The 15,550-nt window shown below is 40.8% G+C and overlaps 1 protein-coding gene across 15 annotated transcripts in view; it reads right to left on the reverse strand.

Moving 5' to 3' along the window:
- The window catches only part of RAPGEF6 (Rap guanine nucleotide exchange factor 6), a 238,253-nt gene that overhangs the window by 74,277 nt on the left and 148,426 nt on the right, over positions 1-15,550 (reverse strand). For all 15 annotated transcript variants that reach the window (XM_075131300.1, XM_075131299.1, XM_075131297.1 and 12 more), the window contains 2 exons: positions 1,429-1,609; positions 426-562 (listed from right to left, as the gene is read on the reverse strand). In XM_075131300.1, coding sequence (XP_074987401.1) covers positions 426-562; positions 1,429-1,609 — 318 coding nt within the window. The remainder of the gene's footprint in view (positions 1-425; positions 563-1,428; positions 1,610-15,550) is intronic.

Here is a 15,550-nt window from a genome sequence, read left to right on the forward strand (position 1 = left end):
GACAACGAAGACTATGGCATGATACTATATTTTTTACATAGGCATTAAAACATGATCACTGGAAACTCAAATTTGCACAAGAGGAGAGTTGAGTTAAGCCAAGCCAATGGGTAACAATTGCACCAGATCAAAAACATTTTTTAAAAGGTTACTTCAGAAAAGGGATATTATTTCGTGGACAGACAATTTTATTTTTTTACTGCTAGGAATGACCCATTCTTTTATGACATTATAAATACATTTTTGTAAAATAACCCCTAACTATTAGGTAGCAGTACACAAATAAATTGTAATATACCAGATTACTGTTCAAGTACTATACATACAAATTGTTTAATGCTATTGTATGTCTAGATTTGAACATATTAATACCCGGAGTTTCAGTATAATACAGTGCTTAAATTATGTTATGTTCTATAACTTACTTCTTGTCCATCTTCAAGTATGATGGCTCCTGCTTGTTCTACCACTTCAAATATCATAACTGAACAAAGCTCTCTTCTTACAGACATGGTCATGTTTGCAAAGGCTGGGAGTTGATGCATAAATTCCAGTAATTGCTCTATTAGATAAAGGAAACATTGATTTGAAGACTGCAAGGCCTGTGCCTCTAAGGTACCATTACCCCCTGCAGGTATATTAAACCTCAGAGTTAAACTCACTGAAGGAATTGCTCAGTGGTATTTCAATCACTATTAGTGCCTGTGGCTAAATGAGCACAGCATGCATTTTACAATCAACATTAATAAAAGGAACCTGGCTTTTCAATCTTGATTGTGCTCTGATTGACTATTATGGCATCAAGCGTAAAATTATGATATCAAGCTAAGCGTAAAAGCACTTGAACTTCAAGCCTTTAGAAAAGTTATAAAGTATTTTTGCTGAATGATGATTGTAAGCTAGATAATATCAATAACATGAAATCATTTTTCAGTGTTCAGAGAAATAACCAGAGGAAAAGTATAAACTATTTCAATTTTTATTTTAGTGTTAAACTAATGCCAACTTCAGCTTGGCGCTTGCAAAAATCTCTTTTTGACTCAAATTCCTTGGAACTTAAATTCAGCCTCTTTATACCGTGATAATATCAGCCCTGCCAAAAATTCAAAAACAAATTTGCCAGCTTCAGGTAGTTAAAATTACTCCCTCCCTACCCCCCACATTAGCAAACTGTAATCACCAAAGTATTTAGCATCTCAGTGCTAATATTTTCAAACACCTAATTTCTCATAATAAATATAAGAAGAGAATAATAGTCTAGTTTAGTTTATAAATTCTTTGGGACAACAAGAGTTGTAAAAAATCTCTGAAAAGCATCATCTATAGTTATAAGGCTATCTATTTATTAATAATTATGTACTTACACAGATTTCAAAGAAGTCTTTATTATTTGAGTTATAAAATAGATCATATCAAGGTCTCTCTCACCAATGTCATCATCTGTTTTGTCTGCAGGTTCTTTTTCAAGGCACTCTCGTACAACATCTCGCCCCAGTAACGGATCTGAAGTTCTGTCAATATCTTCATCTTCTTCTTCTTCATCTTCAGAGTCCACAGGTGCTTCTGGGAGGCCTGTTAAATCTACATCTCCCATATCACTTTCTGTAGCCTGTAGAAAAGAAATGATCAGGCAGTAAATTCAATTTCTACACAGCTTTAACCGTTTATGGCCTAAGCTTATAGTCCCAGTCAGTTTATACCACAAAATGAAAAAGTATCCTTTGACAAATAATTATGAGCTACAAGTTATGATAGCTCAACATGTTTACCACTTGAATACTTAAGGAAAGATACTACAATGAGATTTACTATTACAGAAAGACTGGTATAAATATCTATCTGGTGCATGTAAATGCATTTGTTTTTATATTTTATATAAAAAGCATACATAAGAGGACAGAGAAGTATTTTTTTCATAAATCAGGGATGACTATATATGTTGTCACTCATGAATTGTAGGTTTCAGAGGAACAGCCGTGTTAGTCTGTATTCGCAAAAAGAAAAGGAGTACTTGTGGCACCTTAGAGACTAACCAATTTATTTGAGCATGAGCTTTCGTGAGCCACAGAGGTTTAGAAATAAACAAACAAAACTTGGCTGTAAAATTTTGCTGTGCTGGAATAGAATACCTATTCTCTGATAGTGATTGTCAGCCTACAGAAAAAGACAATTCCCTTGTCTCTGCTCTGGGCCCAAATTAAAGCAAAAAACCTCCAACTACTTGGAAACCTGCTTACCCAGCCCAAAGAAAAAGCAAATGGGTAGAACACACACCCCCTATTTACTTTTAGGAAGAAAAGAAAAAAAAACTCTGGGTTGGAAGACTGTGAATTCCCCTGCAGGAGTTAAGTACCCTGCCTCCAGGCAAAGAAAACCTGCAATTCACAAGATAATCCCCTTTTGTCTCTGCTTGGCCACAAAGCAGAGAGAAACCAAGCTGCTTTCAGTTTCAAAGCTGCTTTCTGGACTTCCTAAAAATTCCTTTTTAAAATCTGTATTTCTAGTTCAAAAAATCTCAACTGGATCTCAAAATGATTTCAGGTTAATCCCACCACTGTGCCACCATGTCAAGGTTCCTCCCCCACTCTGAACTCTAGGGTACAGATGAAGTGAGCTGTGGCTCACGAAAGCTCATACTCAAATAAATTGGTTAGTCTCTAAGGTGCCACAAGTACTCCTTTTCTTTTCATGAATTGTAGTCATCCCTGACTTAGGAAAACAAAAGTAGTATCTTGCACCATACATTCTCTATCTTTGTACATATATACAACCATTGCAATTTTATATGTTGCTGGTTGAACTCAAATTATCTAAATGATCTAAACCACAATTCATACAGGTTAGTTAGTTAGTATGTACACATTACGCCTCTGGCGTTTAGGGCAGTGACGAAGCTCCTCCACTCCTGTCTGTCTGTTTCTGGCAAGTATTTCAATGGGGCACAGCTGGGGAACCATTGAAAGATCATGCAGTGTAGTTGGAAGATAAAGTGCTGTTAGAAACCTAGGTAGTATAAGAAGCAAGGAGTTCTGTGGCACCTTATAGACTAACAGACGTATTGGAGCATAAGCTTTCGTGGATGAATTCCCACTTTGTCAGATGCATGTAGTATAGTTATTGTACAAGCTCAGCTTTGGATACCAGAGTTTAATTTCAGTTGTTCAACTAGAATCATAGAATATCAGGGTTGGAAGGGACCTCAGGAGGTCATCTAGTCCAACCCCCTGCTCAAAGCAGGACCAATCCCCAACTAAATCTATGACAGAAGAAGAGCAGGAGACACTGGAAATGATTTAGTTAGGTCACAACTTTATTCCCAAATGTCTGGGAGTACCTGGCAGATAAAAGTAAGATAATTCCATAATCATTGTACTTATACTGGGGGATGAGGGGGTGAGCTGCTGTCCACTTTACCCATCGTGGTCCCCAGCCAACCTACCACTGGGACCTGGCCACTCCCCATCCCCAAATGAGGGGGGGGGCTATAAAAGAAGGGTGGTTGGCTCCCTGCCATACCAATCACAGGAGCAAAAAATCCCTCATTTTTGCTCCTTTAAAGACCACGTCCTTTAAGTCTTTTACCAATGCATTTAATCTGATCACTGTATCCCTTCCCTACAGAGCACCTGCACTGGACATCTGCAGCACTGTATACCTTCCCTACAGAGCACCTGCACTGGACATTGCAACATCATAGCCTAAGCCCCGTTTTATGTTTGCCCCCAAATAAGCCCCCAGTCTGATGTGGGGAAGGTGAAAAAACCATCTCTTTGGCCTATCTTGCAGGGAGGGAAAAACTCCTTCACAGACCGCCAGGAAAGGAGCGATTAGCATAACACCCACAGCAGATCATGACAAAACCTGGTATTTAACTACCACAATGGGTGGGAGGGTAGGTGCTGCTCCACCTGGTATTGGTAAAAGAGGGCTTTTCTTACACTGGAGTGGAACTAAATAATCCTGCGTCTCTTCTGGTCACCAGTAGGGATTGGAAAAATGGGTGACCATGGGATGCTGACCTGGTCTGAAGCTGCTGCAACAAGTCGCTTTGGTTCTCTAGCCTTTAAAGGGGTCACACCCTTTTCCTACAACACAGACAACGGCCCCCACCACTTCATGTGGGGTGAGGTCATTTGGTGTCCATTCAGTTTGCATATCTGCCCTCTCTCCCCTGTGTCTTCCTTGAAGCTATCTAGCCGTGTGCGGGCAACCCCCCCTCAGTTCCTTCTCTACTGCAGAGCCCCTTAGGGAGAATTCCAAAATCGAGGGGAGGAGGGCTGGTTGTGGAGCACCCATCAGGGGACACATCGCGAAGAATCATCGTTACTCACAAGGCGACTGACGTCCTCTTTTGGGATATGACTACATCTAATTTTTCCTGATTCTTGCAGTGAGCAACTTCCTCTTCTTCTTCAGTAGTGTCCCTATAGGTGCTCCACTGTCGGTGACTTCACAGCAGTATCCCCCAGGAAGGGCTGGGACTTGAGAGTGGAGTCTGTTATTACAGAGTACTGAGGAGCAGAAGACGGCATGGGAAGCTGCAAAAGTGTGGGCAGAAGCCCCAAACTCTGCAGACTGCTGAGACAGGGACATCTTTAAAGAATGCGACTGAGGTAGAAATTGACCTCATGGAGTGTGTACAGACTCTGGACAAAGGCAGCAGGTGGTGTCCTTGATAACAAAGGTTAATGCAACCTGAAACCCATTTGGATGGTCTTTGAGCTGATATCATGGAGCCTTTGGATTTTTCCATGAGGAAAAGGAAGAGTTTAGAGAACTTCCTAAACTCCTTAGTCCTGTCCAAGTAGAATGCTTGTGCTCTTCTAACAGCTGCCATATCCAGAATTGCCTCCCTGTTGTCACTTTGTGCTTTTGGGAAAAAACAGGAAGATGGATCTGTTGATTCATATGGAAAGTGGAGGTAACTTTATGGAGAAACTTGGGATGCAGCCTCAAAATTACTTTGTCTTTAAAAAAGACCATGTATGGAGGGTGTGCCATCAGGGCCTCTATTTCTCCTATGTGCCTAGCTGAGGTGATGGCAATTAGAAATGCTGTCTTCATGGACAGGTGTAAAAGAGAGCAAGTTGCCATGGTCTCAAAGGGAGAACTAATCAAAGCCCTGAGAACTTGGTTAAGATCCCAGGCTGGAGAGGGTGGTCTCACATGTGGGAAGAGATTCCCAGTGCCATAAGGAATCTACATGTCAGCAGGTGAGCGAACACGGAGTATTGTCTACCTGACAGTGGAAAGCCATTATGGCCACAAGATGTACCTTAAGGGAGCTGAGTGAGAGTTCTGATCTCTTGAGGTAAAATGTAGTCTAAAATCAGAGGGAGGGAAGACAAGGTTGGGGCTATGTGCTTAGAATGACACCAAACTTGGAATTGTTTCCATTTTCATAGGTAAGTATGTCAAGCAGTCGACTTTTGACTATGCAGCAACACATCTTTCTCCTCATCAGAGCATTCTGCCTCTAAGTCTTGGAACCAAGAAGGAGCCACACCTGAAGGCGGAGGACCACAGGTTGGGGTGAAGGATCAGCTTGTCGCTTTGAGAGAGCAGGTGGGCAATGGGCCGAAGAGGAACTAGAGGACATTTTGCCATCTCAGTCAGGTAAGGAAACCAGACTTGCCTTGGCCAGTAGGGGGCAATCAGAATAATTCTGGCTCTCTCGTGTCCAACTTTCAACAGGACTTTGGACACGAGAGGAAACAGGGGAAAGGCATACAAGAAGTCCTTGTCCCATGGGAGGATGAGGGCATCTCCCAGCAAATGTTTCCCCAGGCTGGCCCTGGAGCAGTAACAAGGACATTTCTTATGTCTGTAAATAGCAAAGAGACCTGTAATCAGGGTTCCCCAAAGGGCAAATATGTCTTGTAACACTTCTGAGTTCAGTTCCCAATCGTAGTTGTGAGAAAAGTTCTGACTGAGACTGTCGGATGTCACATTCTGTGTCCCTGGTAGACAGGCAGCTGTGATGAGCACGTTGTGATGGATGCACCTATTTCAAAGTTTGAGTCCTTTGGTACAGAGGGAGAGAGATCTGGCACCCCCAGTGATTTATGTAAAACATACAGGTCACATTGTCCGTCATGACCTTCGTGTACATGTTCTTGATGAAAGGCAAAAAGACAGCCCTTAGCTCCCATGGAGGGTCACTTCTGTGGAAGACCACTTGCCTTGAACCTTGTGGTCATGTAAGTGAGCTCCCCAGCCTATTAAGGAGGCATCCATCATTAGAGTCACCGTCAGTGGCAGCTGCACAAAAGGAACACCTCCTTGGACTTTGGATGGGTCTTTCTATCAGTCCAGGGAGTGTTTTACTGCGCAGGGCAGTGATAGCAGTTTAGCTAATCTGTCCCTGTTTGGGAAATAGACAGAAGTGAGCCACATCTGAAGACACTGCACAAACATCTGAGCGTTTGGGGTGACAAAGGTACATTCTGCCCTGTGACCTAGCACCTGTGGACAGTTCCTGGCTGATGTTTGAGGGTTGGCCTGGGCTGTCTCTGTGAGACTTGTAAGGGTGGTGAGGCTGTGTAGTGGAGGAATGTTCCCGTTTGTTCTGTGTCTAGGTTGGCAATAGCTACTGGATGGATAATCCCTATTATTCTAGCACAAATAACAGAAGCACCCAAATTAGTTTATCATAGGTAATCTAAAAATGTTATTATGAAACTGGAATGAGACACAAATGTCAACATAGTTTTGCTAGACAATAACAATATTTTGGTCCCATTCACCAGTCATTTGAAAAAACATATATTGCTAAAACTGCATCAGTCAAGCTTTTTTTAAGCATAGCTGTAATACATTGCTACTACAGTAGAATTTTTTCCTCTAACTACTGGTCAGTCCTAGAAATCTTATATGGCTTCTTTCTTGGTATATTTTTAATAAAGATGTACCAAATTTTTGGAAGCCAATTGTTTTTCTATTCTCCATGCAGCATCTTTCTCAGTACTGGTAGATTCATTCATGTTTATTAGAGTTACTACAAAAAGTTTGTATGGAATCACATAACCAAAGTTATAGATCAACTCAATACAGTCTCTCAAAGCTAAATCTTGCCTAGAGATTATGTTGCATGCCCAGAAAGTCCAGTCACCTGTTGATATTCTTAAAAGGAATAAGAAATCGTATAATCACTGCCTTTATCTCTTCAAAACTTTACTTACCAAAAACAGACTAGGATTATCAGTAAAGACACCAGTAAACTGGCCCCCACACCATTTGATTAATGCTACAACAGTCTTGTAATGTGTAACATTAGCCAGGACCGGATGCCTACAGCAACAATTTTATTGCAATCAATGGATGCTGAGAAGTCAAACGAAACTGAGAGGAAGAGGGTAACATTGGCAATAGAAAACAAAATCATGCAAGCAGAAATATGTCCAGCTACATAATACAATTTTAGATGCACTATTTTGATAACTACATAAGATCACAGGCAAATGTGTCTACATACTTAATACTACTGAAATCTCAGTCACTTCTGCAAGCTTATTCCTATTTAGAATCACAGAAACGTAGGTCCAGAAGAGACCTCCAATGTAAGTTTAAAAATACAAACCTTCACGTTAAAGATGGATCCTCGAGTATGGCCCCAAGCCCCCAATTCTGCACAATTTCGCTTTTGCCTACAGATCTCAGTGGAGGTCTTGCAGGATGTTCAGAAACACAAATACAGTGTGAATGGCATAGAGTCAAGTGGATTGAGCCCCATAATCAGCTTTGTGGAATTTTCATGAAATGGAGCAAAAGTTTTCATGAGATCTCTCTATAAATGTGAAATGAAAACTGGTGTTTGGACCTTCCCCTGCAGCAACTGACAAACGAGTAAAATGTTTGGATTGCAAAGGTCCAGATATGTGCTAGGTGCTACCCTAAACAAGGAGAGACATGGCCCCTCCTCTGAAGGACTTACACAAAGCATTGCTTTAATGCATGAAAGCTAGAGAGTGAAACCAGCTAAAAGGAAAAATGAACCAGTTACCCTGGTTTTCATTGTCCAAGTTGAAAGAAACACAAAAAGGGTTAACGCTGAAAAGAACTGTTAACAGTGGGGGTAACTGACCATTGTAACAACTTGCCTGTTGATATGAAGGATTCTCCGATACTTGGAGTCTTTAAATCAAGGCTGGATGTCTTTCTAGAACTACTCTAGCTCAACCAAAAGTTATGTGCTTGAATCAGGTGAGATTCTGGGGCTGTGCTATGGAGGAGGTCAGACTAGATGATCATAGTGGTCCCTTCTGGCCTTAAAATCTACAAATCTAAAGTATCTATCCAGACCCCTATGCTGAAGCAGGACCAAGTAAACTTAGACCATGCCTGACACATTTTTCGAATCTGTTCTTAAAAACCTTAGTTGACGGGGATTCCACACCCTCCCTTGGAAGCCTGTTCCACACCTTAACTATATTTATAGTTAGAAAGCTTTTCCTAATATCTAACTTAAATCTCCCTTGCTGAAGATTACCCATTATTTCTTTTCCTACCTTCAGCGGAGATGAAGAACAATTGATCACCACCTTCTTTATAACAGCCCTTATCATATTTGAAGACTTATCAGGTCCCTGCTCAGTTGTCTTTTCTCAAGAATAAGCATGTCCAGGTTTTTTAAACTTTCCTCACAGGTCAGATTTCTAAATCTTTTATCATTTTGTTGCTTGCCTCTAGACTCTCTCCAATTTGTCATCATCTTTCCTAAACTGTGGTGCCCAGAATTGGAGACACTACTCCAGCTGATGCTTCCCCAGTGTCAAGCACAGCAGGACAATTACCTTGTGTGTCTTTCATATGACACTCCTGTTAATACACACCAGAATGATATTAGCCTTTTTAGAAAGTGCATCACATTGCTGACTCGATCAATTTGTGATCCACTATAAACTCCAGATCCCTTTCAACAGTACTATCACCTAGGCATTTATTCCCCATTTTGTAGTTGTACATTCGCTTTTTCCTTCCTAAGTGAAGTACTTTGCACTTGTCTTTACTGCATTTCATATTGTTTATTTCGTACCAATTCTCCAATTTGTCAAGGTTGCTTTGAATTCTAATCCTGTCCTCCAAAGCACTTGGTGTTTCAATGGAGATTATATACAATTTGCATTACGAAACTGAAGTGTTAAAAAAGTGAAATTACTTTTTCTATTACTAGTGCTTGAGCTATATTTGTAATAATCCTGGGGCTTTATGGCAGATCAAATCAGCTGAGCCAAGTACTGAAAAAGTAAAATTTCATTTGTTAGAAAAACAAAAAACAACCACCGCAGAGCAGAAAAATGCTTTAATTTGCCACAATGAGGAACAAAGTAAAGAATGTTGGGCTCCAAAGCTCTCAGTGACTATTCAATATATTTCCATTTTAAGACTATCTTCAGACAAGTTTTGTTGTAATAATTGAATCTAGAACCTGAAAGAGAGACTTTGGTGTTTGGGGAGCTAAAGTAAAGTTAGGGGAGCTAAAGTAAAGTTAAATATAAACTCAACAAAATTAGATGAACAGAACATTAAGCAACCCACACAAAGCAATGACAACCTGACTGAATTCAGTCAGAGTACCCAAGATATTATGTTTCATGTTGTTTTCTGTTAGAGGACTAAATAAAGGTGGTTAATTTTACACACATTGTGTGATTCTTTTACAACTAAAATGGAATAATCTAACATAAGGCTAGCGCTAGGAAGCTGCACATATCCATATTCTTAATCTACACATGGTGAATTCACCTCCCTGCCTCACACACACCTGGTCAGCAGTATCCTCTACATGTTGTGGACCTTCTCAGAGAAGACCAAGGTCTTTGCCCATCTCATGTTACAAGAGAATTAACACTCTGCTAAATTATTATATGCAATGACTCTGGTGGAGCACTGTGCTAGGGACTGTCCAAACACATAGTAAGAAATAGTCCCTTCCTCCAAGAGTTTGCAATCTAAATAGACAAGACAGACAAAGGGTTGAAGGGCACAGAGGTAAAGTGACTTCCCCAGATTCACACAGCAGTGGTAGAGGTGGGAGTCAAACCAGTCTCCCAAGTCCCAGTCTACTGCTCTATCCACTCAATCACACTGCCTGTAAAGTATTTATTAAAAGTAACATTCTGGTAAGGTAAGTACAAGACTATGGGTATGTAAGCTGAACAGAGAGTGAAATCCAAATGCTAATGAAAAAATACCAGTGGGATATGTTCCTAAGTAAATCTTTCAAGACAAAGTTCTCCATCATGTTGTGTCTAAACAGAGAAGTAAACTGAATATTGGCGAAGAATTGGTCTTCCTCAATCCAAAAGCCTACCAGGGAGATAGGCATTGAGAAAGAGAGAGAGATAATATAATCCTGCACTTTAATTGTCTTTAACAATAAATTACAATATTGAAGATAAGGACAATGACTACTACATTATGTCTAACTGCTTGACTTCTAGACTCTGCTCAGGAACCTGGAACAAGTAACATAACTAAACTCTTGCGTTATACCATTGTGCCACAACTGTTGCAGATCTGTGTTTCATTGGTACAAGTAAATAAGACTATTGCAAACCTCCTTGTTGATCAGATAATACAAGTGTGCAGATAAGGGAAGAAATCATCTTCATAGATTTATTAATTCCCTTTTTTCAAGCTGGAGCTTCATCCAGTTACGATCCTTGACTAAACTAGAGTGGTAAATAGCTAGGAAAGATCATTCACTGCACTGCCCTTGAAAGACTGTGTGGTAGGAATACTTTTTATGTTTTGGAAGACTGAACATTGATTTACATTACAAGGAATAATTTTGATTGATTACATCACAATCAGTTGTAATATCTTCTTATTCCTAGAACAAAGCATTGTGGTGAGCAATATCAACGTATTACATTAAATGCTAACCTCTTAATATAAATATTAGGGCTGTCAAGCGATTAAAAAAAGTATCGTGCCATTAATCGCACTGTTAAACAATAATGGATTACCATTAATTTAAATATTTTTGGATGTTTTTTCTACATTTTAAAATATATTGATTTCAATTACAACTTGGAATACAAAGTGTACAGTGCTCACTTTATATTTATTTTTGATAACAGTTATTTGCAATGTAACAAAAGAAATAGTATTTTTTCAATTCCCCTAACACAAGTACTGTAGTGCAATCTCTTTATCATGAAAGTTGAACTTACAAACATAGAATTATGTACAAAAAACCTGCATTCCATTCAAAAATAAAACATTGTAAAATTTTAGAGCCTGAAAGTCCACTCAGTCCTACTTCTTGTTCAGCCAATCGCTCAGACTAACAAGTTGGTTTACTTTTGCAGGAGATAATGCTGCCCGCTTCTTGTTTACAATGTCACCTGAAAGTGAGAACAGGCGCTCAAATGGTACTGTTTCAACTGGTGTTGTAAGGTATTTATGTGTCAGATGCGCTAAAGATTCATATGTCTCTTCATGCTTCAACCACAATTCCAGGGGACATGCGTCCATGCTGATGATGGGTTCTGCTCAATAACAATCCAAAGCAGTGCGGACCAATGCATGTTCATTTTCATTATCTGAGTCAGATGCCACCAGCAGAAGGTTGATTTTCTTTTTTGGTGGTTCGGGTTCTGTAGTTTCTGCATCTGAGTGTTGCTCTTTTAAACTTCTGAAAGCATGTCCGCACTTCGTCCCTCTCAGATTTTGGAAGGCACTTAAAATTCTTAAATCTTGGGTCAAGTGCTGTAGCTATCTTTAGAAATCTCACATTGGTACCTTCTTTGCATTTTGTCAAATCTAGAGTGAAAGTGTTCTTAAAATGAACATGTGCTGTGTCACCATCCAAGACTGCTAAAACATGAAATATATGGCAGAATGTGGGTAAAACAGAGCAGGGGACATACAATTCTCCCCTAAGGAGTTCAGTCACAAATTTAATTGACACATTTTTTTAAACGAGCATCATCAGCATGGAAGCATGTCCTCTGGAATGGTGGCTGAAGCATGAGGGGGCATACGAATGTTTAGCATATCTGACATATCTGACATGTAAATACCTTGCAATGCAGGCTACAAAAGTGCCATGCAAATGCCTGTTCTCATTTTCTGGTGACATTGTAAATAAGAAGAGGGCAGCATTATCTTCTGTAAATGGAAACAAACTTGTTTGTCTTAACGATGAAGTGAGCTGTACCTCACGAAAGCTTATGCTCAAATAAATTGGTTAGTCTCTAAGGTGCCACTAGTACTCCTTTTCTTTTTGCGAATACAGACTAACACGGCTGCTACTCTGAAACCTACTTCATATTACATCACTTTACTAGCTTATGTAGCTCTCATAAACTCAGAGGTGGGCAAACTTTTTGGCCTGAGGGCCAAATCTGGATATGGAAATTGTATGGTGGGTCATAAATGCTCATGAAATTGGGGGTTGGGTGTAGGAGGGGGTGAGGACTCCAGCTGGGGGTGCGGGCTCTGGGGTAAGGTCAAAAATGAGGAGTTCAGGGTGCGGAAGGGGGCGCTGGGCTGGGGCAGGAGGTTGGGGTGTGGGCTCTAGCTGGGGGTGCAGGCTCTGGGGAGGGGCTGAAAATGAGGGGATGGGGGTGCACGAGGGTGCTCCGGGCTGGGACCAAGGGGTTCGGAGGGCAGGAGGGGAACCAGGGCTGGGGCAGGGGCACAGGAGGGGTTCAGAGTGCAGGTTTCGGGTGGTGCTTACCTCAAGCAGCTCCTGGAGGCAGCGGCATGTCTCTCCTCCAGCTCCTAAACAGAGGGGCAGCCAGGTGGCTCTGCATGCTGCCCCATCCCCAGGCACCACCCCTGCAGCTCCCATTGGCCATGGTTCCGGGCCAGTTGGAGCTGCGGGGGCAGCACTTGGGGCAGGAGCAGCGTGTGGAGCCCCCGGCTGCCCCTACGCATAGGAGCCGGAGGGAGGACACTCTGCTGTTTTCAGGAGCCGTGCGGCACCGCAGCACATGCAGAGAGGGAGGCAAGCCCCCAACCCCGCTCCCTGGCTGAAGCTCCTGAGCAGGGAAAGCCCCGGACTCTGCTCCCCAGCGGGAGCCTGAGGGATGGATTAAAATGTCTGAAGGGCCGGATGTGGCCCCTGGGCCGCAGTTTGCCCACCCCTGCATTAACTGCTTTGGAATAAAGCTCAAGTGCAAACTGTGTTTGGAGAGAGTCTCAGCAGCACAGTACCTTATTCAATGATTTCCAACCTCTCTACAGCTAAATAGCCTGAATTTTTATTGTGTTTTTCAATCATAGTAATACAGATTGTGGACCTCACTTCCCAGTTTGACAAGCTCAAGCTAAAATACTAAAGCTTAAGCATATATGCATAATAAGGGGAGGAGAGTTCTTTGTTTCTGATTTAGGTGACAGCCAATCAAAGACATGCAACCCTTCTTTCTACAAGCAAAAGAAAGAAGTGCTAGATTGTATCCAGCCGCTTCAGGAATGCATAAGGGGAAGGGACAAGAAGCAATCACCTCCCAGACCTCTGAGCAATATAGATATGACGACAGTCCATGCAGACCCAGTCTGAAACTGCCCCAGCAAGTCACTCCGGCTCTCTAGGGTGACATGTTTTCCTACAAGCCAGACAATGGCCCCCCACCACTTAATGTGCGGTGAGGTCATTCCCCAAGGGTAAAAGTGAACTTTCTTTTATTATGCCCTAGTCTACTATGCCGGTGAACAAATAATTACCTGTGAAATAATAGATGGTTCTTAAACTGTGTCCCAAGGACCACTTGCAGATGGCCCACAAAGTGTTCACAGGTTACATAGTGATGGGAGAAAACCTGGGGGCTTTGGACAGCACACATTGAGCTATCTGTAGAAACAGCTGTTCCTGCTGCCAAGAATGATATCACAGCTGTTTCTACTGTCCATTATTACTAACACTGTCAACTTCAAAATTCCTTGATTAATTGTTAAATCCACTGATTTATTTATTTTTCAATTAATAGAATGTGTGCCGGTTGCATAGCTTTGAGCACATTTACATGATAAATATGGAATTATTTAATTTCTGATACATAGAGTGGCAATAATGAGTCAAAATGTCACCATCCCTTGATAACCAGCAGAATGCAATCACTGACTCAGTTCCACAAAACCATTACACAAATAAGGACTTGCAGGATGAGAGTTGGAGGGGCGGGGAACCCTATTAACAAACTAGCCTTTACCTGAGAGACAGAGAGAGAGAGGGAGGGAGAGGAGGCGGGGGGGGGAGGGGGAGAGCCTGAGTAAAATGATGGGCATTACACACCATGTCTGGAAGGTCAAACTCTAATTCCAACAGACAGCAAACTTTAGTTTTCAGTTTTCAAATTTTACATAATACAAGCACAACCCTGTAATTACACATATTTATATACAAAATGTACAAACAACAAGGCGACAAAACTGCATTTGCAAAAAGCTATGGCCTTCGGATTGACATATGTTGTAGATCTGAAAGACTCTTAAGAGCTAAACTGTTTAGTACTTTAAACAGACTAATATTTACTCCTTAAGAAAATAAAACGCATCAGTATCACAAACCAGCACCAAAATAAAAATAGCAACTTAATCTACTCTATGAATGATTTAACATTTCATTTCATATTAAGTAGAACTACTGTAAGAGCGAAGAACAGACAGCCAAACAATTCTAAGCACATGTCAATTACGAAAAGGTCAGCAGTTGTCACCTTGTTTACCATTGTGGATGAACATTAATTATTAACCAACACTAGATCAATAATAAGAACAGTCTCCAAGTCCAAACTGCACATAAATTAGTTGAAGGGACGTATTTATTTTGTTTTTTTTTACAGAAGCTAGCCTATTCCAGGGAAATAGTCTAAGAGGAATGAAGAAATGGCCTTGCCGACAATCTCCTTAATTCACGATAGTATTACGGAATAGTGTGCCCTCCTTTAGGCCTGATTTTTTTTTAAATTCACACTCAAATCCTCTTAAAAACATATAGGCATCATCAGTATGTCACAATAAACTTTTGGAACTTTTAACTCTTATAAAACATTTAAGTTACAAAGGAAACCTAATATTATTAAGACAAAATATACTTCAGGGGCATGTAGAGCTATTTAGGACCAAAGTTTCATCTGTCTGAAAACTGTTAGCATATAACAATGTGTTCCACTCACCAAATTCACCAAAGGGAAAAGAACACAGCCTCAGTCACTACCACTATACAGCAGAGATATTTAAAGTTTAAATGAAAACGAGAGGTATGTCAACTCAGTTGGCAATGAGAAAGCAACATAGGTAGCACAAGTTAACAACCAGCTCTATTCTCTGAAATGCTGACAGTATTCCTGGCAAGAAGGGAAGTATTACACCAAAGCTGTGATCTCGTGGTCCTCAAGAACCAAGGTAAAACCCAATAATATTTTAACTATTAAGAAGTTATAAACTATGGATAGTAAAATTATAGAAATGTAACACTATAAGTACCTGACCTTTTTTTCAAAGGGAGGCTAAATTAAGATGGATAGTATGTACGTATGGCAAAACTAAATGGATAGCAGGAAGGTAAATCAAGATTTGACAATCAATAATAGTG

Source organism: Caretta caretta, chromosome 8, assembly GCF_965140235.1.
Source record: "Caretta caretta isolate rCarCar2 chromosome 8, rCarCar1.hap1, whole genome shotgun sequence".
Classification (NCBI taxonomy): domain Eukaryota; kingdom Metazoa; phylum Chordata; order Testudines; family Cheloniidae; genus Caretta; species Caretta caretta.